The following is a 21,808-nucleotide window of genomic DNA, read 5'->3' on the forward strand; positions in this document are numbered from 1 at the left end:
TGGGTCTCGGATATACTTACCACCTATCTTTTTTACAGCTTTCTACAATAATTCACTACATAATATTTCATTTTCAATTATTATTTATGAATTTTGTAGCAATCGAAGTGTTAGTTGTATATTTGAATATTCTCATAAAATTCCCTACATTATCCACAATAATTCTCTAGCTAATGTTATAATGTAACATATACATCAGAGTTGGGCAAAGTTTTATCTAGATAATTATTTAAATATAAAATTATTCGATTTTTCACAACTATTCGAATAAAAAAATAGTCGACTTTAAAAATGTAGTAATAACAAAGAGTATATTGTTATATGTCAATATTTGAATTATAATTAGTTACCATCACTATTATTTAGTAGCTTAGTACCTACTATTTATTATGTTATTGTATTATTGTAATTGTTATTTATTAGGAAATAATATTATTTTTAATTATAAATGATATATATGTATTCTATTATAAAATTATTATTAATACTAAAATAATACGATTATTAAAAAAAATTAATTTTATGTTCATTTAAGTTTGAAATTTAGTAGAATAATCTTAGTTGAAAAATTGTCCAGTATATTTTTATTCGAATAATGCCTTACTCTGGGGCATGTCCAAGATGGTACATTTTTATTTTTATCGCAGTTTTTGATTTAATTTAAATTTTTTTAGAAATCCAACAATTCAGTTGCAGTCTATTTTGGTTTTTCGTATTTAGTTAAGGTAATTTTGTGTTATTAATATTATTATTATTTTTTTTTTTGTGTTTCTTGATTTTAAACTGTTATTGTTTGTTTTTTTAGGGTGACTGCAGAAGTGTTATATTTCGATTTTATAGTATAAGGTAATATAGTTTTTTTAGTAGTTAAGTTAGGTTCTTATTAAATATTTTGTATTTTGTTTTTTTTTTTATTTATTTTTTTTTTTTTTAATCTTGTTCTTTACTTTTTCAAAATGGGACGATTATCAAAACGTGCACTAAAGAATAAAGAATCTAAGGCACGATCTCGTGAAAATGAAAGCTTTCGTGTACAAGAACTTGAAGATAATAAAATAAGAAAAAAATTATGTCTTGTATCTCAAGATGTTATGATTGAAAAAAAAATTCTTAATTTGAAATGTACAAAAAAACGACTGCTAGATCCGGAGAAAAAGAAAAAAATCAGATTACCAGTCGTAAGAGCATGAACAAACAATTACAAGATCCAGTTATTAAAAAAAAACCAGATCACCAGTCGTAAAAGCATAGACAAACGATTGCAAGATCCGGTTAATAAATTAAAAAACCAGATCACCAGTCATAAAAGCATGGACAAACGTTTGTAAGATCCGGTTAATAAATTAAAAAACCAGATCACCAGTTGTAAAAGCATGTTGAAACGATTGCAAGATCCAGTTATTAAAAAAAAAACTAGATCACCAGTCGTAAAAGCATGGAAAAACGATTGCAAGATCCAGTTATTAAAAAAAAAAACCAGATCACCAGTCGTAAAAGCATGGACAAACGCTTGCAAGATCCGGTTATTAAAAAAAAAAACCAGATCAGCAGTCGTAAAAGCATGGACAAACGATTGCACGATCCAGTGAATAAATTAAAAAACCAGATCGCCAGTCGTAAAAGCATGTTGAAACCAATTGCAAGATCCAGTTATTAAAAAAAAACCAGATCACCAGTCTTAAGACCATGTTGATGCGTCTGAAAAATTTTGATTCAAAAAAATTGAATCAGATTTCTAGTAAAACGAACAGATTAAAAAGACTGAAAAATCCAGTTTACAAAATAATGTATCAAATTAAGAATGCACAAAACATGAAAAAGCAAAGGATACCGTCTGATAGTAGTCTTTGTCAAAATGTATCTACTAAAAAGAGAACATCGAATTCTACATCATATAAAAGAAGAGAACAACAAAAATTAAAAGAAACGAGACAGAGAAAAGATGTTTTGATTTCTGAATATATTTTGAAAAGGGCACAAGGTTTATCTGAAAAGTGTTATTCGTGCCATCGCTTACGTATTTTTTAAATGCAAAGTATTAGTTCAAAAATTAATTGCTAGCAATGTGCAAATTGTTATGCAAAAAAGCAAAAAAGGAAACACAACTGCTAACGACGTAGCTAATCCAATGGTCTTAAATAAAATGATAGATAATGATCAAGGGTACCGAATGCTTCACACCGTACAAAATTCACCTTCATATCTAGCTTCAATGAGAAAAAATGTTTTTGCCATGGTACGTCAAGAAGGTCAGCCGACTTTATTTTTAACATTTAGCCCTAGTGAATCAACTTGGGCGGATTTATTAAAAATTCTATACAAGCTACGTTACTCAAAAACATTATCTGATGATATTGTTCTGACTTATGCTCAAAAATCAGATTTAATTCGACAAGACCCTGTTGTTTGTGCTACTTATTTTGATCATAGGTTTAGAGCCCTTTTCAAATTGATTAAATCAAAAAATGTTATTTTCAATGAACACAATGTAAAACATTTCTTTTATCGGGTTGAATACCGACATAGAGGAAGTCCACATGTAAATATGCTATTGTGGTTAGAAAATGCACCTGTTTTTGACCCAGCCAAACCGGAAACATTTAGTGCATGTGTTACGCTAATTAATAAATATATTACATATATGGTAGACAATAGCAGTCCTGCGTGTTGGCTCGCGTTTAGCCTTCTATAATTTTAATAGGGAAGACTGTCACGGCTCAGGAGATAGGCAATTTAATATGGCCTATTGATGCTGTTGAGTTGCTTAAATGTTATCACTAATAAAAAACTTGTGTTGATTAACTATGAAATTTTACTGTACAATATAATTAAAGAACATAGATTTATAACATAATATAAAAAATGTATCGCCTATGTGGCAGAAAAATACAAATAATAATATACACAATATGCCTATGCGGTTAATGCAAAATATATGCCAACTGGCAGAATACTTATAACAATACAATGCAGCCTATATGGCTGAATAATACAAATAATAAATATACAGTATGCTAAATACAACTATAAAGAATAATAATACTAATAATAATATAATTAACCTTTTAAGGCCCGTCGGCCATTGTAATAAATATACAAACTCACTGGTGATAGGTCAAGTAGCTGATTTCGTTCGACCGTGCCGGGGACGTAAAATAATAAATATAAGGTAATACAACCCGCACACGTGCGACTACTTGATCCTATCACAACGCAGACAACTTAGAACCAAACATACACATGACGCCTGCAGTAGCATAAAATGTGACAACGGGAAAAATTGAGAAGATGCCAATAACAAATACGAATGAGCGAATACAACCTATAACGAGGAAATAATTAAATACGAGAAACTAAATTGTCTTTTGAACGATACTCACTAGAGATATGATGATGGGTAAAACAAAAACGTGGTTTATAGCAGGAACAAAACAAGAGAATGACCATTTGACAACTTGGACTTTATATAATACGACAAATACGAGAACGGAGAACATGACAATGCAAAGTCAGAAAAGGAAAAGAAACGACAAAAAACGGCGATCTAAACGAATGAGACTTAAAATACGAAGAATGCCAGTGTCAACACTGGGAACACAACAATATTAGGTGACAAAACCATTGAATGATAGAATTTATCACACATACACTGGGTGGTCAGCACACGACACCAGACACCATCGTCGACCGCGCTGCAGCGATGTGTGATAAGAACAAATATAATAATATAAACGATAAAATTATAGAATTGCCATTTCGGCGCTAACATTTTCTCCCCGCTTTGAAGGTACGCAGGACTTTCAACAAACATGACACATTAAATACAAATATTATATCAACTTATGTCAACTAGAGCTACTACTAGTAATAATACAAACCAATATATAATATTCAGTCTTAAAGATACATGAGATGAAATAATTTGACATAATAAAATAACAGTATGGGCAAAAATACAATAATACATAATAGGCGATGAGTTGATTAGACAAGCTCCTCTTCATCCTTGACATTGGGTAGAACAGCAAGTTTTGTAGCTGGACGCTGGAATTCTCTTCTCGCTGAGTTACGTACAGTGACAACACGCACCACTCCATCTGACCCAGGATGAACTTGAATGACTCTGACCATAATCCACTTCATTGGTGGCAAATTGTCCTCATTTGCAAGGGATCCAACTTCAGTATTGTCCTTTTTTGAGAGCCAGCAACCTCTCTTATGGAGTTGTGGTAAGTACTCAGAACTCCAGCGATTCCAAAACGTCTGAGCTTGTACCTTTACGAGTTCTAATCGCCTTATTCGATTCAAGGGTATGCCAGTACTGTCTGGTTCAGCAGGCAATGTAAGAACACCACCTACCAGAAAGTGACCCGGAGTCAATGCAGTAAAATCTGATGGATCATCCGACATTGGTGATACAGGGCGCAAGTTTAACACAGCTTCTATTCTGCATAGCATGGTGCCCATTTCCTCAAAGGTAAGAAGGCCCATAGTATTCACTTTTAACAAATGTTTTTTGGTCGACTTGACCGCAGCCTCCCACAACCCACCAAAGTGGGGTGCTGACGGTGGTATATAATGCCATTGAACATGGTGATGCGACAGCTCTTCTTCAACTGTACGTTGCCCCTTGATTTTTATGAAGTATGAATATAACACCTTGTTGGCCCCTACAAAATTAGTTCCATTGTCACTGTAAATGTGACTGCAGTGTCCTCGGCGTGCCATGAACCTGATCAGGGCAGCCAAGAATGCATCGGATGTGAGTCCATTAACCAAGTCTAAATGCACAGCACGCGTGACGAAGCAGACAAAGACAGCTATATAACACTTGACGCTCACAACTCTTCTGATGCCACTGCGAATGAGAATAGGACCACAAAAGTCGACGCCTGTACGAGCAAATGGCCGCTCAATATTTACTCGCTCCCGTGGAAGGGGCGCCATTAATGGAGTGATGAATTTAGGACTTGAACGGAAACAGGTAATACAATTCCTCACTGTTTTCTTCGCAATTAACCGCCCACGCAGCGGCCAATACCGTAGATGTATATTAGCTAGCAGGCCTTGTGGGCCTATATGAAGCAATCTATTATGTTCATGTTTAAAAATGAGTTGAGTCATATTGCTCTTGGATGGTAATACTATGGGAGATTTACTATTAAACCCAATGTCAGCATTCGATAGTCTGCCACCCACCCGTATAAGTCCATCAGTATCCATGAAAGGATTGAGGGTGCACAGAGGAATACGTCGCCCTACCATTTTGTCGACTCTTAAATCAAATACTTCTTGCTCAAACGCACGCGTTTGAAGATTTTTTAGCAGCAGTGTAATGGCCTTGTTGATCTCAAGAATGCTTAGAGGGTCAACATGTCGTGTCGAAGGTTCGCTGTTGCGAGCATTGCTGCCAAAACGTAATAAATAGGCGGTGATTCTACTCAACCTTGTCCATGAGGAGTATCTATCATTAAGGAAGAACTCTGTTTGCTCATTAACAACAAGGATGGAATGTATTACTCGAAGTTCAGGCATTTCTAATGGTACAACAACATTACTGGATGGCCAATTACATTCAGCTTGAGATAACCACTCAGGTCCATGCCACCATAAGTTGTTATCGGATAGAGTTTCAGCTTGGCAGCCGCGAGTAATTATGTCTGCCGGATTACTTGTAGTTGGCACATGACGCCACTGGGTGGTACTTGTTAAGTCTAGGATCTGTGCCACTCTGTTCGATACATAAGCCTTTAATGGTTTGTCAGTATTGATCCATGCTATGACAATGGATGAATCAGACCACAATTTGACGTTGCTAGGGCTAAAAGAGATACTGATGCGCTCCAGTTCTCTGGATACCATGCTGACCAATTCGGCTAAAAGAAGTGCACCACAAAGTTCTAGCCTAGGGATAGTGCTTGCCTTTAGTGGAGCAACTCTGGATTTTGAACAATACAATTGACTTTGCCCGGTTATGGTTGATAGAATATAAATGCATGCACCGTAAGCGTTTTGTGAAGCATCACAGAACCCATGCAATTGGACTGATTCACTATTACTGAATGGGACATGACGTGGTATAAGTAACTGTTCCAAAGATTTAAGACTTGCAAAGAATTGAATCCATTTTTGTTGCATTTCTGGTGGTAGTGGCGTATCCCAACTTAATTTCAAGGCCCACAACTGCTGCAAAAAGACCTTTCCTCGAATGAGAACAGGTGACACAAAACCTACCGGGTCAAATACCCGATTGATATCAGATAACAGTGATCTTTTGGTGTGTTGAAGTGGCTGAGACCATGGTTTGAAAATGAACTTGAAACAATCTAACCTCGGCTGCCACACAAGGCCTAGTGTACTTATGGTTTCTTCGTCACTAATTGACAACATATAATTAGATTGACTCTCTGAATTGGACATTTTTGACAATACAAATTCAGAATTAGAACACCACTTACACCACTTCCTATGTGAAAATCCAACTTTATTGAGCTCAGTTTACATCACTTGGTACAGGTTGTAACATTCTTCTTCGGTCTGACAGCCGCTCAATAGATCATCAACGTAAAAATCTTGTTGTATAGCACGCTGAGCAGTTGCATCTTGAACCATATAACTTGCCTCAAGTAAACACCGTGTGGCTAAGAATGATGCAGCTCTAGTACCATATGTGACAGTGAGAAGTCTGTAATCCTTTAATTCCTCATCAGCATTTGATCGAAATACTATTCGCTGTAAGTCACAGCCTGCAGGTGCAACACGGACCTGGCGATACATTTTTTTAATGTCTGCAACCAAAGCATATCTATAAAGACGGAATCGCAGCACAATGGATAACAATTCAGGTTGAACGGGTGGTCCACACACTAATATGTCGTTAAGACTTAGGCCTGATCTTGTAACTGCTGAGCCATCAAACACAACACGAGTCTTTGTGGTTAGGCTGTCGCCCTTGGTCACAGTATGGTGAGGGAGGTAGTAAGTAGGAAGGTCTGTGTCCTTAGCCTCTTCCATATGACCCATTTTAATGTACTCAGACATGAATTTTTTATATTCTTGAGCCAGCATAAGATCTCGATTCATCCTTCGCTGAAGGTTGAAGAAACGCTGCTGCGCCATAAATCTTGAATCGCCCAGCACCTCAGGATCACGCAGAAATGGCAATCGTACCACAAATCGCCCAGAATGATCCTGGGTTACTGTACTAGTAAAATGTGCTTCGGCTATTGACTGGTTTTCCTTGAAACTACAGGTGGGGCGGTCGGTAAGAGCCAGAGACGACCTTGATTGACACTGTATTAATAGACTTGACATGCACCTATGATAATTTGGAGATGGGCATTGAACCAGTTAGCACCCATCCTAAACAGGTGTTATGTAGAACAGTACCCTCTGGTGTTTTCTTGCTTTCGCCGATTAATAGTTCATAAAATATTTCAGCACCAATTAGTACATCAATATTGCCCGGTTCATGGAATCCAGGATCAGCTAAACAGTTTAATATTGTGTCGGGAATGTTTAATTGATGGATATTTACACTGTGACTTGTTAACTTGTTTGTTATTGAGTTGATTACATGAAAATTGATGGATGCTTCATAGTCACTGAGTCGTGAACACATGGTTGTGCTTATCATTGTGCCAGTCTTAGCAGCTACAGATCCAATACCAGCCAATGATACTGAGCCTTGAGTTTCACTAATATGCAGTCTTGATGCACACTCCCTGGTTATAAGGCAGATTTGCGACCCGGAATCCAGTATGGCACGAAATGCAATCTGTTGACCAGTTGAATTTGTTAAGTTGATCACTGCAGTAGCTAACATTATTTGTCTTTGAACAGTAGGATTGTTGTTAGCTTGCTCAACATAGGTTACCATAGATTGGCCTTGCGGTGACGATGGCTGTTCATTTGCTGAAGGAGGCTGGTTGTACGGTTTATCATTGTGCAATTTAGTGTTGTGTCGTTTTCCACACTTATTGCAGTTGCCAACACGACATTGGCGAACCTGGAGCCCTGAATATAAACAATTATAACATAACTTGTTTTTAAAGACTACGTCTTGACGTTCAGTGAGGGACATTTTATTGAAATTTTCGCACAATGCTAATCGACGATGTTCGGGACACACTATGCATCTTCTTTCCTTAGATGGACTGTTGTCCTTTTGATGGGCAAATAAAACCTTTTTTTGCATTGAGCGTTGGCCACTAAGTGGTTTAAGTTGGGTGGACTGATTACCAACCTCACCGACTTCATAAGCAGAAACTCGATTTGCCAGAAATTTTTCCAAATCACGAAATTTCGGGAGTTCCTTTGATGTTTGCAGCAGCTACCATTCACCAACGGTAGTAGGATCTAATCGGCAACATAATAAGGTCACCAACCATGCATCCCACTCATGTATGTTTTGACCGAGTGCCTGCAATGCATCAACTTGGGATACTACATGGTAGTGTAACTGACGTAGTTCGCTGGCAGTAGGTCTATGGACTTGTGGTGTCTGAAATAATGACCGTATATGTGACTGTATAATGAGTGATTTGTTCTCATATCTTTCAACTAGAGCATTGTAGGCTGTGGAATAATTTACATCAGTTGTAGGAATGGTACGCACTACTTCCGTAGCAGGACCGACCAGACAAGATTTTAAATAGTGTAAACGCTGTACATCAGATAATCCTTGGTTGTGATGAAACATCGCATTGAATGCATCGAGGAATGATACCCAATTTTGTAGATCACCATCAAAGGTAGGAGCAAGAATGAACGGAAGTTTCATGGAATCCCGAATGATAGGCTACGATGGTGTACTGGAGGTGTTGAATGAAGCCTTAGAATAGCGCTCAACTAAATCTAAAATCTCAGCCTTAAGTGACAGAAAAAATCATCAACACCAGTTCTGTGATCTAGCATTTCAACCGTAACTGCTGCATGACTTTCAATATCATCTTGACAAGATTCATATTTGGACATATATTGCATTAGACTGTCCAGTCTAGTTTGAAGTTGGTTCAGAGATTTGGTAGCAGGGTCATACTTGTCTATGAATGTTTTAATTGCATACATAGACCTTTTGGCAGAATCTCTTTTGTTGATCATCTTGGTTAACTCAGGCAGAAGTCGTTCGTCGTTGACTCCCATCTTGATAGAAGGTTGAAGATTTTACAATTGTACAATAATATAAAATGACGCACTAGTGATGGAACTAATTAACATATAATATCCACAAACGATACGCCATTAATGTATAATAGATAATTGAGATCTAATTGATAATAAAATAAATTTTTTTTGTATATGCTAGACTAGTAATAGTCGGCATAAAAACTTTGGGGTATATTGATCAGCGATTAAGATCTATACTTAGGGTAAATAAACCATTTGGTGACATAAATATAATAGTGTTTGGTGATTTATTTCAATTAGCACTAGTATTATCAACACCATTGTATGACAGTTTTGAAGAAATTCTGTCTAAATATCCAAGTGCAGTTGAAATCTTATCCATCAAATCTATTTGGGAAACATTTAAGTTCTATGAGTTGACTGAAATAATGCGCCAAAAAGATGACAAAGAATTTGCAATAATGTTAGTTGGCCAAAGGACAGTTAGAAGAAGCAGATGTGAACTATTTCCAAAATTTTATAACCCAGTTAGATGTTACTTTTCAACCACGAGTAATGCACCTCTGGGCTACTTATAACGAAGTTGACGAAATGAACAAAAGAGTGCTTAACTCTATGAATCAAGTAGGTTTCATTTCTGAAGCGATTGATACTGTTGGTCTGCCAAGAACCTGCCACGACAAAAGACTATGGGCTTACCTTTAAGATTAGTTTTAAAAGAAACAGCCTAGTATATGGTGATAGCAAATATTTCAACTGAAGACGGCATAGTCAATGGCTCAATTGGAGATCTCATGCAAATAAACAATGGACAAACTGTAGGAGGTAAAGAAGTTGCTAAAAGAGTGTGGATCAAGTTCGATGAACCAGAAGTGGGGTCACTTACTAGACAGCAGATTAAAAACAAACTGAAACCAAAAGGCGAACACACAGACGATATGTGCAAGTGGACACCAATTGAGATCACAAAATTATAATTTCAATTGGGTAATGCAGAGCACCATAAAGTAACAAGAATGCAATTGCCTTTGGTAGAAGCTTTGGCATTGACGGTACACAAAAGTAAATGTGCCACATATCAATCCGTAGCATTTCATATACCCAAAAAATACTTGAAATGCAATATGTTATATGTTGGATGTAGTCGAGCAACTTCAGCTCAAGGTTTGCGTATCGACTACTTTCCTGCGAAGCCACCAAAACCTTCTTCAAAAGTTGAACATGAGATGTCCAGACTTAAGACATCTAGTTGTGCCCTTAATCCGCGGTTTTCTAGAATTATAAAAGACAACAACCCACTATCATGTATGTCACATAATATAAGGTCATTAAAAAAATATGAAAATCACATAAATGCGGACAACATTCTTTTACAATCTCAACTAATGTTTTTTCAAGAAACCGGTTCAAAATCATCAGACACATACAACATTAATAACCATATTGAATGCTGTAGAATAGATAGTATACACGCCAATGGCAAGAGTGGTTCAATTTATTTTGTTAAAGAATCTATTCCAAATTTAACTAGCAACTCAACACTAATTCAAGACAAAAAAACATGTACACACCTAGAAGCAATTGAAGTATTCATTGAAAATATAACCTACATTAGGATATATTCATCGCCTAAATTTCCAATACAGAAGCTTTGTAATTTCATTGAGCAAGTAGTTTCAACCCTAACAAAAGTTGTTTTCATCGGTGATTTCAATATAAACTTCAATAAACTACCAAAACAACTAGTTCAAATATTAAAGCAATACAATTACAAAATATTCGTAGATGATATAACTACAGATTACGGAACAAGCATAGACAATGTCATATCTAACGTTTAAATTGCAGCTTTGGTGTATAAATTTCTCATTAGTGATCATAGGCCTATTCTCCTTTTGGACAAAGAAACTTACAATGAAATTGAAAAAAGTTCTGTGACAGTTGATGATCAAATTATAGAAAAAGTTGTTGAAAACAATTTGATTGAGCCAAACGTCAACATAATTAATGAAGGCACTCCAGAAAAATCAACAAGGGCCAGGAATAATATTAACTTTGATGATATTGAATTCTGTCGTGTTGATAGTGGCACTGTGATGGTACTTGAAACTAAAACTAAATCAATCGAGGTATGCAATAATGATAACTGTGATGATATTGAATTCATTCATGTCAATAAATGTACTATTATGGTTCCAGAAAATATTAACAGCTCTAATATATTATTAGAGTCAAACGAAAATGTAACTACATCAAAAATTCAAAAAATAATACCTAAGACAGAAAAGCCAAAAAACGTAATATCAAGTAGCATTTGTGGCTTTACAAATAATGATAATGTCTCGTGTTATGCTAATTCTGTCATACAGGTACTTTTTCATTGTGAATCACTTGTACACAAAATTCACAATTATGAACTTGGACCAATAATTCAACAATGCCTAGAGGAATATAGTAATAACAGTATTTCCTCTAACACTAGAACAATCAGAGAATATTTTGACAGCGAGACAATAATGTATACTCAAGTACAACAACAAGATTGTGTACAATTTTTAGAAGCACTTATGAACCGTAACAGACATACATTTGATTCATTATTTGGATTTCAAGAATTGTATAGCAGTCGTTGTAATTTGTGCAGTACAACAACAACCAGTGATGCACCAACGAATTTGATCCTACACTTGGATATTCCACAAGACAGATCACAAACTCTGCAAATATTATTGTCAACTGATCAAAATGTATGGTCCAGCATATCAGACTACAGATGCAATAATTGTAATAACATTGGTGGTTATGAAAGAAAACATCAGATAATATTAGCCCATGAATATTTGATTATTCAATTAAAATTATTTACTACAATTTTCTTAAACGGACAATTTGTTTCCAACAAGATAACCAATTCAAAACTTTGTGGTGTGCCATCTACTACTTTAGAAATTGATGGGGCGCGCTACAAACCTCATGCTGCTATATTCCATATTGGACAAAATACAAGCTCTGGCCATTATTTATTTATTTATTTATTTATTTGTTAACGGGCTGAGCCCTATACAACAGTTTAACATAATACAATAATATATAATTTAAATAATTAATACTATGACACAATTAAATTTATATAAGATAATAACTGCAGAATAATAAGTATAATAATGATAATAAAAAAAATAAAAATAAAATATGTATAATAATAAAATGTATCAGTTTTGATGAACGGTGTTCTCATTGGCCAGCCGCATCATGTCTAACGGATTATTTCTGCCATAGTTGGTAGTGTGCCCAGGAACAACGAAAGGAGCATGGTATCTAGTAGTACGGGATGGAACTTTGAAATTGACTAACGAGAGAAGTGAGGGAGTATCTATACGACCATCAACCAGTTTATTTAGAAAATCTATGTTAGCGTTAACTCGCCTGTCAGCCAGTGAAATGAGGCTGAGTTCCTGCATAACTAAGAAATAGTCGTGGAGAGGATGATTTATTTTTAAGACAAAAGCTGCGCAAGATAAGAACCGTCTCTGAACACGTTCTAGTTGACAGGAGTCAGATACCGTATAAAGGTCCCATAGGATCGATGAATACTCTAATAGTGAACGGACCAATGAACAGTATAAAGTAGCATATCTGAAACAAACACGTTCTAATTGGGTTTCTGCCAATGACACTGTTGTATGGTAACTGTGTTATCAATAGTTGTTATCTTGTATTATATAATAATATCAGTTGTTTATACATATAGTCAGAGTCATTGTAAGACAGAAGCACATGTTAATTGTTAAGTGCAAATTAATAAAATTTATATTATGTATCAGTGTTAAATAATAAATAATAAAATAATAAGTCTATAATAAATAGTACATTAGTATAGAACATAAAACATGGCGCAGTCGAATGGTCAAGTAGTTCCTGCTCCGTCGCCACTAGACATTAGTGAACCAAGTATGGTAATACGTAATTTAAGGTTATTTAAGTCAAAATTTCAACTTTATTTATTGGCCAATGACTTAGATGAAAAGTCAGATAAACTCAAAGTTGCAATACTTTTAAGTGTAATTGGTGATGAAGCATATGAGTTTTTAGAATCTATCAATATTACTAGTGATAATAATCCTGGCTGTGTTAAAAAAATATTTCATGAAATACAACAGTATTATGAACCTAAGGGTAACGTAATAATTGAACAATTTAAATTTTTCCGTCGTTATCAGGAAGAAGGGGAAGCGTTTGACAAATTTTTAAGAGACATACGCAATCTAGCCAAACGCTGTGAGTTTGGTAATTTGGAAGAGAATATGGTACGAATCAGGCTAGTACTGGGTGTCAAAGACTTGGGTCTACAAGAAAGACTCCTAAGAGCACCAGATCTTAGTCTTGAGAAAACTATAGATCATTGCAAATCCGCAGAATTGGCTCGATATCAGCAGCATTTATTAACTGATAACGGAGGATTAGTTGAAGAGAAAAATGTTCAAAAAATTTATGGTGATAAATCGAATAATCTAAAACATTGGAGGAAGCAGTCAAACTCAGCACAAGTAGAGAAGCCGTCAACACCAGAAACTGACCAGTATAACTGTAAGAAATGTGGGTATAAACATGGACCAAGAAGCTGTCCGGCATATGGAAAGAATTGTGCCAATTGTGGAAGACCCAATCATTTTAAAGTAGGATGTAGAGTTAATAATCAACATAAGGTATTGAATATTGGTGAATATTATGAAAATAATAATGTAAATAGTGAGCCTGAGCATAACTTATTTGATATTTGTTCAGTAATAGTATCAAATGTAAGTGAACAGTGTCCTAACCCTAATAATATGAATGGATGGTTTAAGAATATATTAATTAATAATTATGATGTACATTTTAAGTTAGACACTGGTTCGGACATTGATATATTACCTTTAAGTCTGTTTAATAATATCAAAAGGAATGAAATCGTTGAAAAAATTAATTATAAGATTCAAGCATATGGGGGATATGTTATTAAATTTGTTGGGGCTGTAAAAATGAATTGTTTGATTTCCAATCAAAATGTTAAGCTCAGGTTTGTTATTGTTGATGATAAAATACAAAATAAATGTATACCTATTTTAGGACTAGACACATGTGTTAAGTTTGGTTTGGTTGGTAAAATAGAAGTAAATAGTATTAATAGTAATGATGTGGAGAAACAGTTGGTTAGAGATTATAAAGATGTGTTTGAAGGTTTAGGAAATTTTCCAGAGGAGTATGATATTAAAATTAGAGAGAATAGTGAAGGTTGGATTAATCCACCAAGGAGGGTACCAGAATCCATAAAGGGTGAACTTAAAAAAACACTAGATATCATGACTAAAGATGGTGTAATAGTACCTGTAGATAGACCAGGTAAATGGTCAAGTAATATTGTTATTGTTGAAAAGCCCAATAAAAAGTTGCGAATCTGTTTAGATCCGTCAGAATTAAATAAAGTCATAATTCGAGAACATCATTTAATACCAACAATGGATGAGATTAGAATGAGCTTAAGTAATAAAATGTGGTACTCATTGTTAGATCTTAAAAATGGGTTTTGGCAAATTAAGCTGTCTAAAGAGTCCAGCAATATATGTTGCTTTAGTACGCCTTTTGGATATTATAAATTTACTAGGCTTCCATTTGGGCTGTCATGTGCTCCTGAAGAGTTCCAAAAACAGAATCAGAAGTGTTTTGGAGATATTGAAAATATAAAAATTTATTTTGATGACATATTAATTGCTGCTGAGGATGAAAGAACACATGATATGGCGGTAAAGTCTGTATTGGAAAGGGCAAAGTCTGTTGGAATAAAATTTAATGCAGACAAGTTTATCTATAAAAAGAAAGAAATCAATTATTTAGGTATGATTTTTAGTATGGAGGGAATGAAAGTTGACCCGGAACGAGTTGAGGCGATTAACAGTTTAAAAGAACCTAAAAATAAAGTAGAACTACAACGAATTATAGGGATGTTCAATTTCCTTAGGCAATTTATACCAAATATGTCACAATTGATTGCTCCCATAAGAGAGTTGTTAAAGAAAAATGTGCACTGGACATGGACTAACATTCATAGTGAAGTTATAAGACAATTGAAACATATAATTACTAACTCACCTGTCCTTGTTAATTTTGATCCAAAAAAGGAAATAAGTATTCAATGTGATAGCTCTAGTAGTGGACTAGGTTGCTGCTTAATGCAAGAAGGAAAGCCAGTAGCATTTTCCTCTAGGAGTTTAACAGATTCAGAGAAACAGTACCCACAAATTGACAAAGAGATGTTAAGCATTTTGTTTTCGTGTCGCAAATTTCATAATTATATTTATGGATATCATACAAAAATTTGGACGGATCATTCACCACTAACATCGATTTATAAAAAAAATTTTCATAAAGTTATATCAAATAGATTACAAAAAATGAAACTCAAGCTATTGATCTATGATTTAGAAATTAATTATTTACCAGGCAAAGAAATGCATATTGCAGACCTGTTGTCGAGAAATTATATTAATAATGAATTTGACAAGGAAATTAATATTGAAGGGGTAGTACATTCAATTAATAATACTATAAATGTTTCAAAAATAGCTGAGGCTACTAGGCATGACCAAGTACTAGTGAAAATTTTAGAATACTATAATGAAGGTTGGCCAAAGGATAAAAATAAGATTAGTGGTGAGATTCAACATTATTGGAGTCTTCGTAATGATATTGTTGTTGAAAAAGGAGTTCTTTATGTTAAAAATAAAATTATTATGCCTTACAGCCTGAGACGGTTGGCATTACAGCAGTTACACGAAGGACATAATGGTGTGAATAAAACTGTACTTAGAGCTAAGCAGTTAGTATACTGGCCTGGGTTGGATAATGAAATAAAACAATATGTATTGAGTTGCAAAGTTTGTGATAGATTTAAAAATTCTAATACAAAAGAGCCATTACAGCAACACCAAGTGGCTAAACTGCCTTTTGAAATTATAAGTTCTGACATATTGACTTATGGTGGTAAAGATTATGTTATTGTATTTGATCATTATTCAAAATGGCTAGAAATAATCAAAATAAATTTTAAAACAGCTCAAGAAGTTATACAACAGTTAAAAAAGATCTTCAGTACACATGGGTATCCGCAAATAATATACTCTGATAATCAACCTTATTGCTCTGATGTATTTAAGCAATTTTGTGTAATGTATAATATAAAATTACTAACGTCTAGTCCTAGATACCCTCAGTCTAATGGGACGGCAGAAAGAGCAGTACAAACTGCCAAACAAATGCTTAGGAAAGCTGATTTTGAAAAAAAAGAAATATTAGACATTTTGCTTGAGTATAGGTGTACAACTTTACCACAGATCGGAGCTTCACCTTGTGAATTAGTCATGAGTAGACTATTAAGAACTAAGTTTCCAGTAAATGAGAATACTTTAAAACCTAAAATTCAAGTTAATGATGAAAACAGAATGTTAAACTATCAAGCCAAATATAAAGACTATTATGATAAAAGAACTAAATCCAAAGATGAGTTTAATGCAAATGATGATGTGGTTGTAAATGAAGGAAGAGTATGGTTACCTTGTAAAGTTTTAAGTAAATTAGATAATTATCCAAGGTCATATGTGGTCAAGCTACAAAATGGGCAAATAGTCAGGCGCACATCATATCATTTACGTCACACAAAAGGACAACACTATATTGAAAATTATGAAGACAATGATGATATAATATTAGGAGTAAGTAGTAATGAAAAAGCGGTGAGTGAGGAAAAAATTAAAGATAGTCAAAGTAATGAAGAAGTGGTGAATGAGAAAAAAATTAAAGATAGTCAGAGTAATGAAAAAGTAGTGAGTGAGGGATTGAATGGTGAAATAACAAAAACAAAAGTTGGAAGAGTAGTTAAAAAACCAGCCAAGCTAGATATTTATGATCTCAGTAATTAATCAGTATTATTAATTGTTGTTTTTGAATGTAATTATTTTTATTGTCATTTATATCATTATTTATTAATGTAATTATTATTATTTGAAATATTGTTAAAAAAAAAAAAAAAAAAATTTAAAATGTAAATCATAATTTATTAGTGTATTAATTGTTCAAAACAACTGCTAATGTATCTATTGTATCATTCGTATTTTGTATCTTAAAGGGAAGGATGTTGTATGGTAACTGTGTTATCAATAGTTGTTATCTTGTATTATATAATAATATCAGTTGTTTATACATATAGTCAGAGTCATTGTAAGACAGAAGCACATGTTAATTGTTAAGTGCAAATTAATAAAATTTATATTATGTATCAGTGTTAAATAATAAATAATAAAATAATAAGTCTATAATAAATAGTACATTAGTATAGAACATAAAACAGACACAACAATTGCTGAAACAAGATGGCCAAATAACAGCAAAGATGTATATGTTATCGTTCTAAAAAAATATAACAAGACTTTTAAACTAGAACATACAAAAACCACAAACTAACCAAAAATAGTATATATTTAAATATTACATAAAATATTAACTGTCTGACTAAAGTAGCATTTAAAAAGGAACGTGTAAACCGCCAACTAATTACCCACATAATATTATTATTATTATTATTATTATGTATGAGTTGCCAGTCTCAGGCCTGGATAAAAGTGTAAGAGAGCCAACCTTATAATAATTGTTTATTTTGTTTTATACAAGCAGAAATTCTGATTTCATTATTATTTGCACTTGAGTATTTATCATAATGAATTAACCATTGACCCATTTGTATTTTTTTTCAATCCTTTACAAACCAACGATTTAAATATTTTAACATAATCTGTTAAATTACCAAAGGTGTAACATTATATTTTGTTACCATGTTTAAATACAATTAAAAATTTGCAATATTTTGATATACTGTTGGCAATTTATCTTAATACTTTTCCAATTAATATACAACTAATAAACATATTTAATTTAAATGTATATATTCATAAACTATAGTACTCAGCAAAATGTATACATATCACCACACTAATTATTATTACTAAAAACCTGAATGAGACTTTAGGTAACTACTATAAAAAAAACTATTGTTGTTATGTTTATACTTTTTATATTAATTAATTTTTTTTTTTTTTACAGATATTCGAAATATTTAAACAATTTGAAGTTTAAAAACATTTTAATCTTTTAAAGGCCTTATTTTGTTTAACAATACAAAATGTTTGTTAATGTTTTATTATACTAAATCTTGTATAAAGTCTTCATTGCTTGATATATTTTGTGAACTTGTAATTAAACAGATGTATCAATCTACTATAATATCATCAAATGTAATAAATAATATAATTACTTAAAATCATTAATTTTCCAATAGTTAATTGTTCTGTTACAAATGATTGTAATTCGGTCAAGTTTATTTGAAGTAGCTTCACAGTAAGGTAAAACCAATTTTAGATGTTAATTTCGACTAAAATTAACAAAATATAACCTCACTTTGCAGAAATAATCAAGGCTGGGCAAGTTAATGAATTTTTTTAACTTAAGTTAAGTTAATTAAAAAAATTTTTTTTTTATTATACATTTTTTTTTATAAACATGTATCACCTTATAACGGGCTAAGCCCTTTTATACATAGATAAAACAGGTAATATGGTTTACAAAGCGAGAGAAAAAATATATATAAATAATAATAATAATAATAATAATAGTAATAATAATATACATAGGTATTAAGGTATGCAATTAAAGATATAGATACATGAAGATGTTAAAGTGAACAGTAGTTATTAAGTAGCAATGGGATAATACAGTTTATGGGCATTTCAAAAATAATAGATATGACAGAGCTAACTAAAAGAGAAAGTGGGGTCCAAATTGGCATTATGCATCATACGCCTCATAGGCTCATTTAGTAAGTAGTTGGTGGAACAAAAAGGGACATGAAATGTAGTAATGGAGCGGGTGGAGCGTTGGGGTACTTTAAAATTAATTAAGGATAGTAAAGTCGGGGAATCAACACTACCATCTAACAGTCCATTCAAGAACTTGGTATCCATAATGCGCCTGCGTTCTGCTAGTGAGGCTAGATTAAGTTGAATAGCAACTGGGGAATAATCATGCGGTGGACATTCGATGCCTAAAAGGAAGCTGGTAAATCCCAAGAACCTTTTTTTTCCGTTTTAACCGACGACGCCGCGGGATCTGCTTTCGCATTGCTTCCGCGGCGCTAAATTCCAAGAACCTACGCTGTACCCTTTCCACCTGGCAAGCGTTGTCGGCCGTGTGGGGATTCCAAATAATGGCACCATATTCAATAATTGGCCGGACTTTATGGATTATAAGTCTAAAATTTGAGGAAAATAATTGTCCTTCATTAATTAAATATTAAATTTAACTTACAACCATAGAAATAGTACCAATATTAATTGTGAACAAGAATCATAGATGTACACAAATAAGTACTACATTAGTCGAGTACAAAGAAATAGTATATCTGTCATCTGGTGCATATGAATGCACTATAATACATTACTTATATATCAGTTGTATTGTAATTACCAATTAGATACTCATAAACTAGTAAATATAGGATAAATATAGGTATTTCAGGTATTTGTAATTTAAATATCGAATTAAAATACTAAATAGTAAACATACATTTATAACTTTTCTTTATTAATATTTAAAAATAAAATAATGATTAACTTTTAAATCTATACCGTAAAGTAGCAATTAAATTTTAGTAAAAGAGTCATCTCGAAGTTTTTATCAGCCATTGATCCTCTACGTTTATTGAATACCTGCCCTCTTGCACTAAATAATCTTTCAACATGTGCTGAAGACGGGACAGCAGTATTGTATTTTATAAATAAATTTTTCAATATTAATGGCAAATCTAAAGGAGATTTAATACTGGAGTTCGACAAATAATTATTAAGAATTAGTTCTGCGTCATTATTGCCATCAAATATAATATTTGTATTATTAAAACTAAAAAAGTCATCTTCTGAATCGCTATTATGGTTTTGTAATTGGGTTAAACTAGAATCTGCAATTACAGGATTTCTTTCAATTTGTTCAACATTTTCAGATATGTATTCTAATAATGCATTTTTAATGTCATCGCGGTTGTCCAAGTTAGTCCAATTTAGTTTGAACTTAGGAATTAATCCAGCTGCCACTTGACATGATTTTGAGCACATATACTTATTAAACCTGAAAAATAATATAGGAATAATTTATTTACAAATTTAAATAATAATAACTTTATATAATGTTTTGTACCCTATTTAATATTTTACTGTGTGCACCAGACGTTTTAAAAATATTTTTATATTAAATACAGCAAAACCTGGTTTTAACAGTTATTTGGGTACATAACATAACATTTTGACAAGGAAATTAAATGCATTCAAATTTCATAAACATTACCGCTTGTTTAATCCTTTTTTCAGTGCAATAATAAGTGGTTTACAAGATACTACATTGATATTTTCATTTAACGTTTTGTGGACTGCACTAATTGTTGTTAGTAAATACCCAAGTGAAACATGTTTATCACCTTGCAACAAATCTAAAGCCTTAGCTATTGGTTTCATAACCTAAAATGAACAGCGGTATTTAATATTTATATATATATTCATTTAAAACATAAATATTAAATAATATTTACATCACAATATTCTTTTAAAAAAGTAACTTCACGAGGAACTGAAATAGAAGATAACTGTAAGTGATTGCAAAGTTCATTAATTTTGTCAATGTTCTTTACAATGCAGCACATTGCATCATAATACGAATTCCATCTAAAAAAACATTCAGTTTTGTCAATCCAAGTAGGTATAAATTAAATATTTTTATTTTTATAATCAAAACAATTTTTCTTCATTAAAATTGACTATTATAGAAAATAATAGTTAATGAATATAGTTATGTTACATGAGGATGAGACTAATGTAATGTAAGTTATATATTATAAGGACAAAGGGTTTTTAATTTAAATAAATAATTACCGAGTGGCATTAGGCGTAATCAAATAACGACCAAGGTGTTCTTTTATTATATCAGCGCTCAGTGTAGATTGATTTTGCTTATTGAATATTGCTTGACATTTTGCAAATACTCTTCTACTAATAACTTTATAAGCTAAATCCTTTTCAGCCTCAATGACATCAACAGTAGCAATCAAAGCGTGTGCGCGGCACATCGTTGGTGTGGTGGTAATGAAAAACTTAAAGAAGATTCTAAATTATTGTTTTCTAAGACATATTCTGTAACTTCAACTGTCATGGGGTGTTCATTATTTTCAGAATCATCCATATCTTCATCAAATATATGTGTAGTTAGTACTGGTTGATTATCAGTTCCAAAAACTCTAAAATAAGCCCCTAAAATATGCCCCTTTTTAAGCACCCCTTAAACCCTTAACAGTGCCACGCCTCGAATTAAACGCGGCTGTTCTATTAGCCCGGTGGCTAGGGCATATCCGTGATGTTCTCGCATCGCAGTTGAATATAGTCGGCCTGATTCGAGATACATATAAGGTGTACATTTATTTGTGATCATGGCTATAAAGTCTATACTCACTATTCAGATACACTATGAGTCTATTGACTTTCAGTCTATACTCTATTGATACTAGTACCTATAGCTGTGCTTCTGACACTTTGTTGCTCGATGTGATAGG

General features: G+C 33.0%; 4 protein-coding genes across 4 annotated transcripts; all 4 read right to left on the reverse strand.

Annotated features, from left to right (window-relative positions):
• Nucleotides 1–3,984: 3,984 nt before the first annotated feature.
• Nucleotides 3,985–6,420, reverse strand: LOC107172638 (uncharacterized). The gene has a single exon (XM_015522933.2). It carries the CDS (start codon nt 6,418–6,420, stop codon nt 3,985–3,987), a length of 2,436 nt encoding a protein of 811 aa, XP_015378419.2.
• A 78-nt stretch (nt 6,421–6,498) lies between these two features.
• On the reverse strand, nt 6,499–7,314 carry LOC107171098 (uncharacterized). Its single transcript, XM_015521328.2, has one exon. It carries the CDS (start codon nt 7,312–7,314, stop codon nt 6,499–6,501), a length of 816 nt encoding a protein of 271 aa, XP_015376814.2.
• Nucleotides 7,315–7,318: 4 nt separating this feature from the next.
• LOC149060221 (uncharacterized) lies at nt 7,319–8,782 on the reverse strand. Its single transcript, XM_089228347.1, has 2 exons — nt 8,384–8,782; nt 7,319–8,332 (listed from the first exon to the last, which is right to left on the reverse strand). Exons 1-2 carry the CDS (start codon nt 8,780–8,782, stop codon nt 7,319–7,321), a joined length of 1,413 nt encoding a protein of 470 aa, XP_089084473.1.
• An 11,053-nt stretch (nt 8,783–19,835) lies between these two features.
• On the reverse strand, nt 19,836–21,328 carry LOC149060222 (uncharacterized). The gene is made up of 4 exons (XM_089228358.1): nt 21,135–21,328; nt 20,795–20,927; nt 20,554–20,723; nt 19,836–20,337 (listed from the first exon to the last, which is right to left on the reverse strand). The coding sequence occupies exons 1-4, from the start codon at nt 21,326–21,328 to the stop codon at nt 19,836–19,838; spliced, it is 999 nt and encodes a 332-aa protein (XP_089084484.1).
• Between the last annotated feature and the right edge of the window lie 480 nt (nt 21,329–21,808).

The sequence above is a fragment of the Diuraphis noxia genome, unplaced genomic scaffold, assembly GCF_037042655.1.
Source record: "Diuraphis noxia isolate RWA-SAM2 unplaced genomic scaffold, SU_Dnox_SAM2 contig0001, whole genome shotgun sequence".
NCBI lineage: Eukaryota > Metazoa > Arthropoda > Insecta > Hemiptera > Aphididae > Diuraphis > Diuraphis noxia.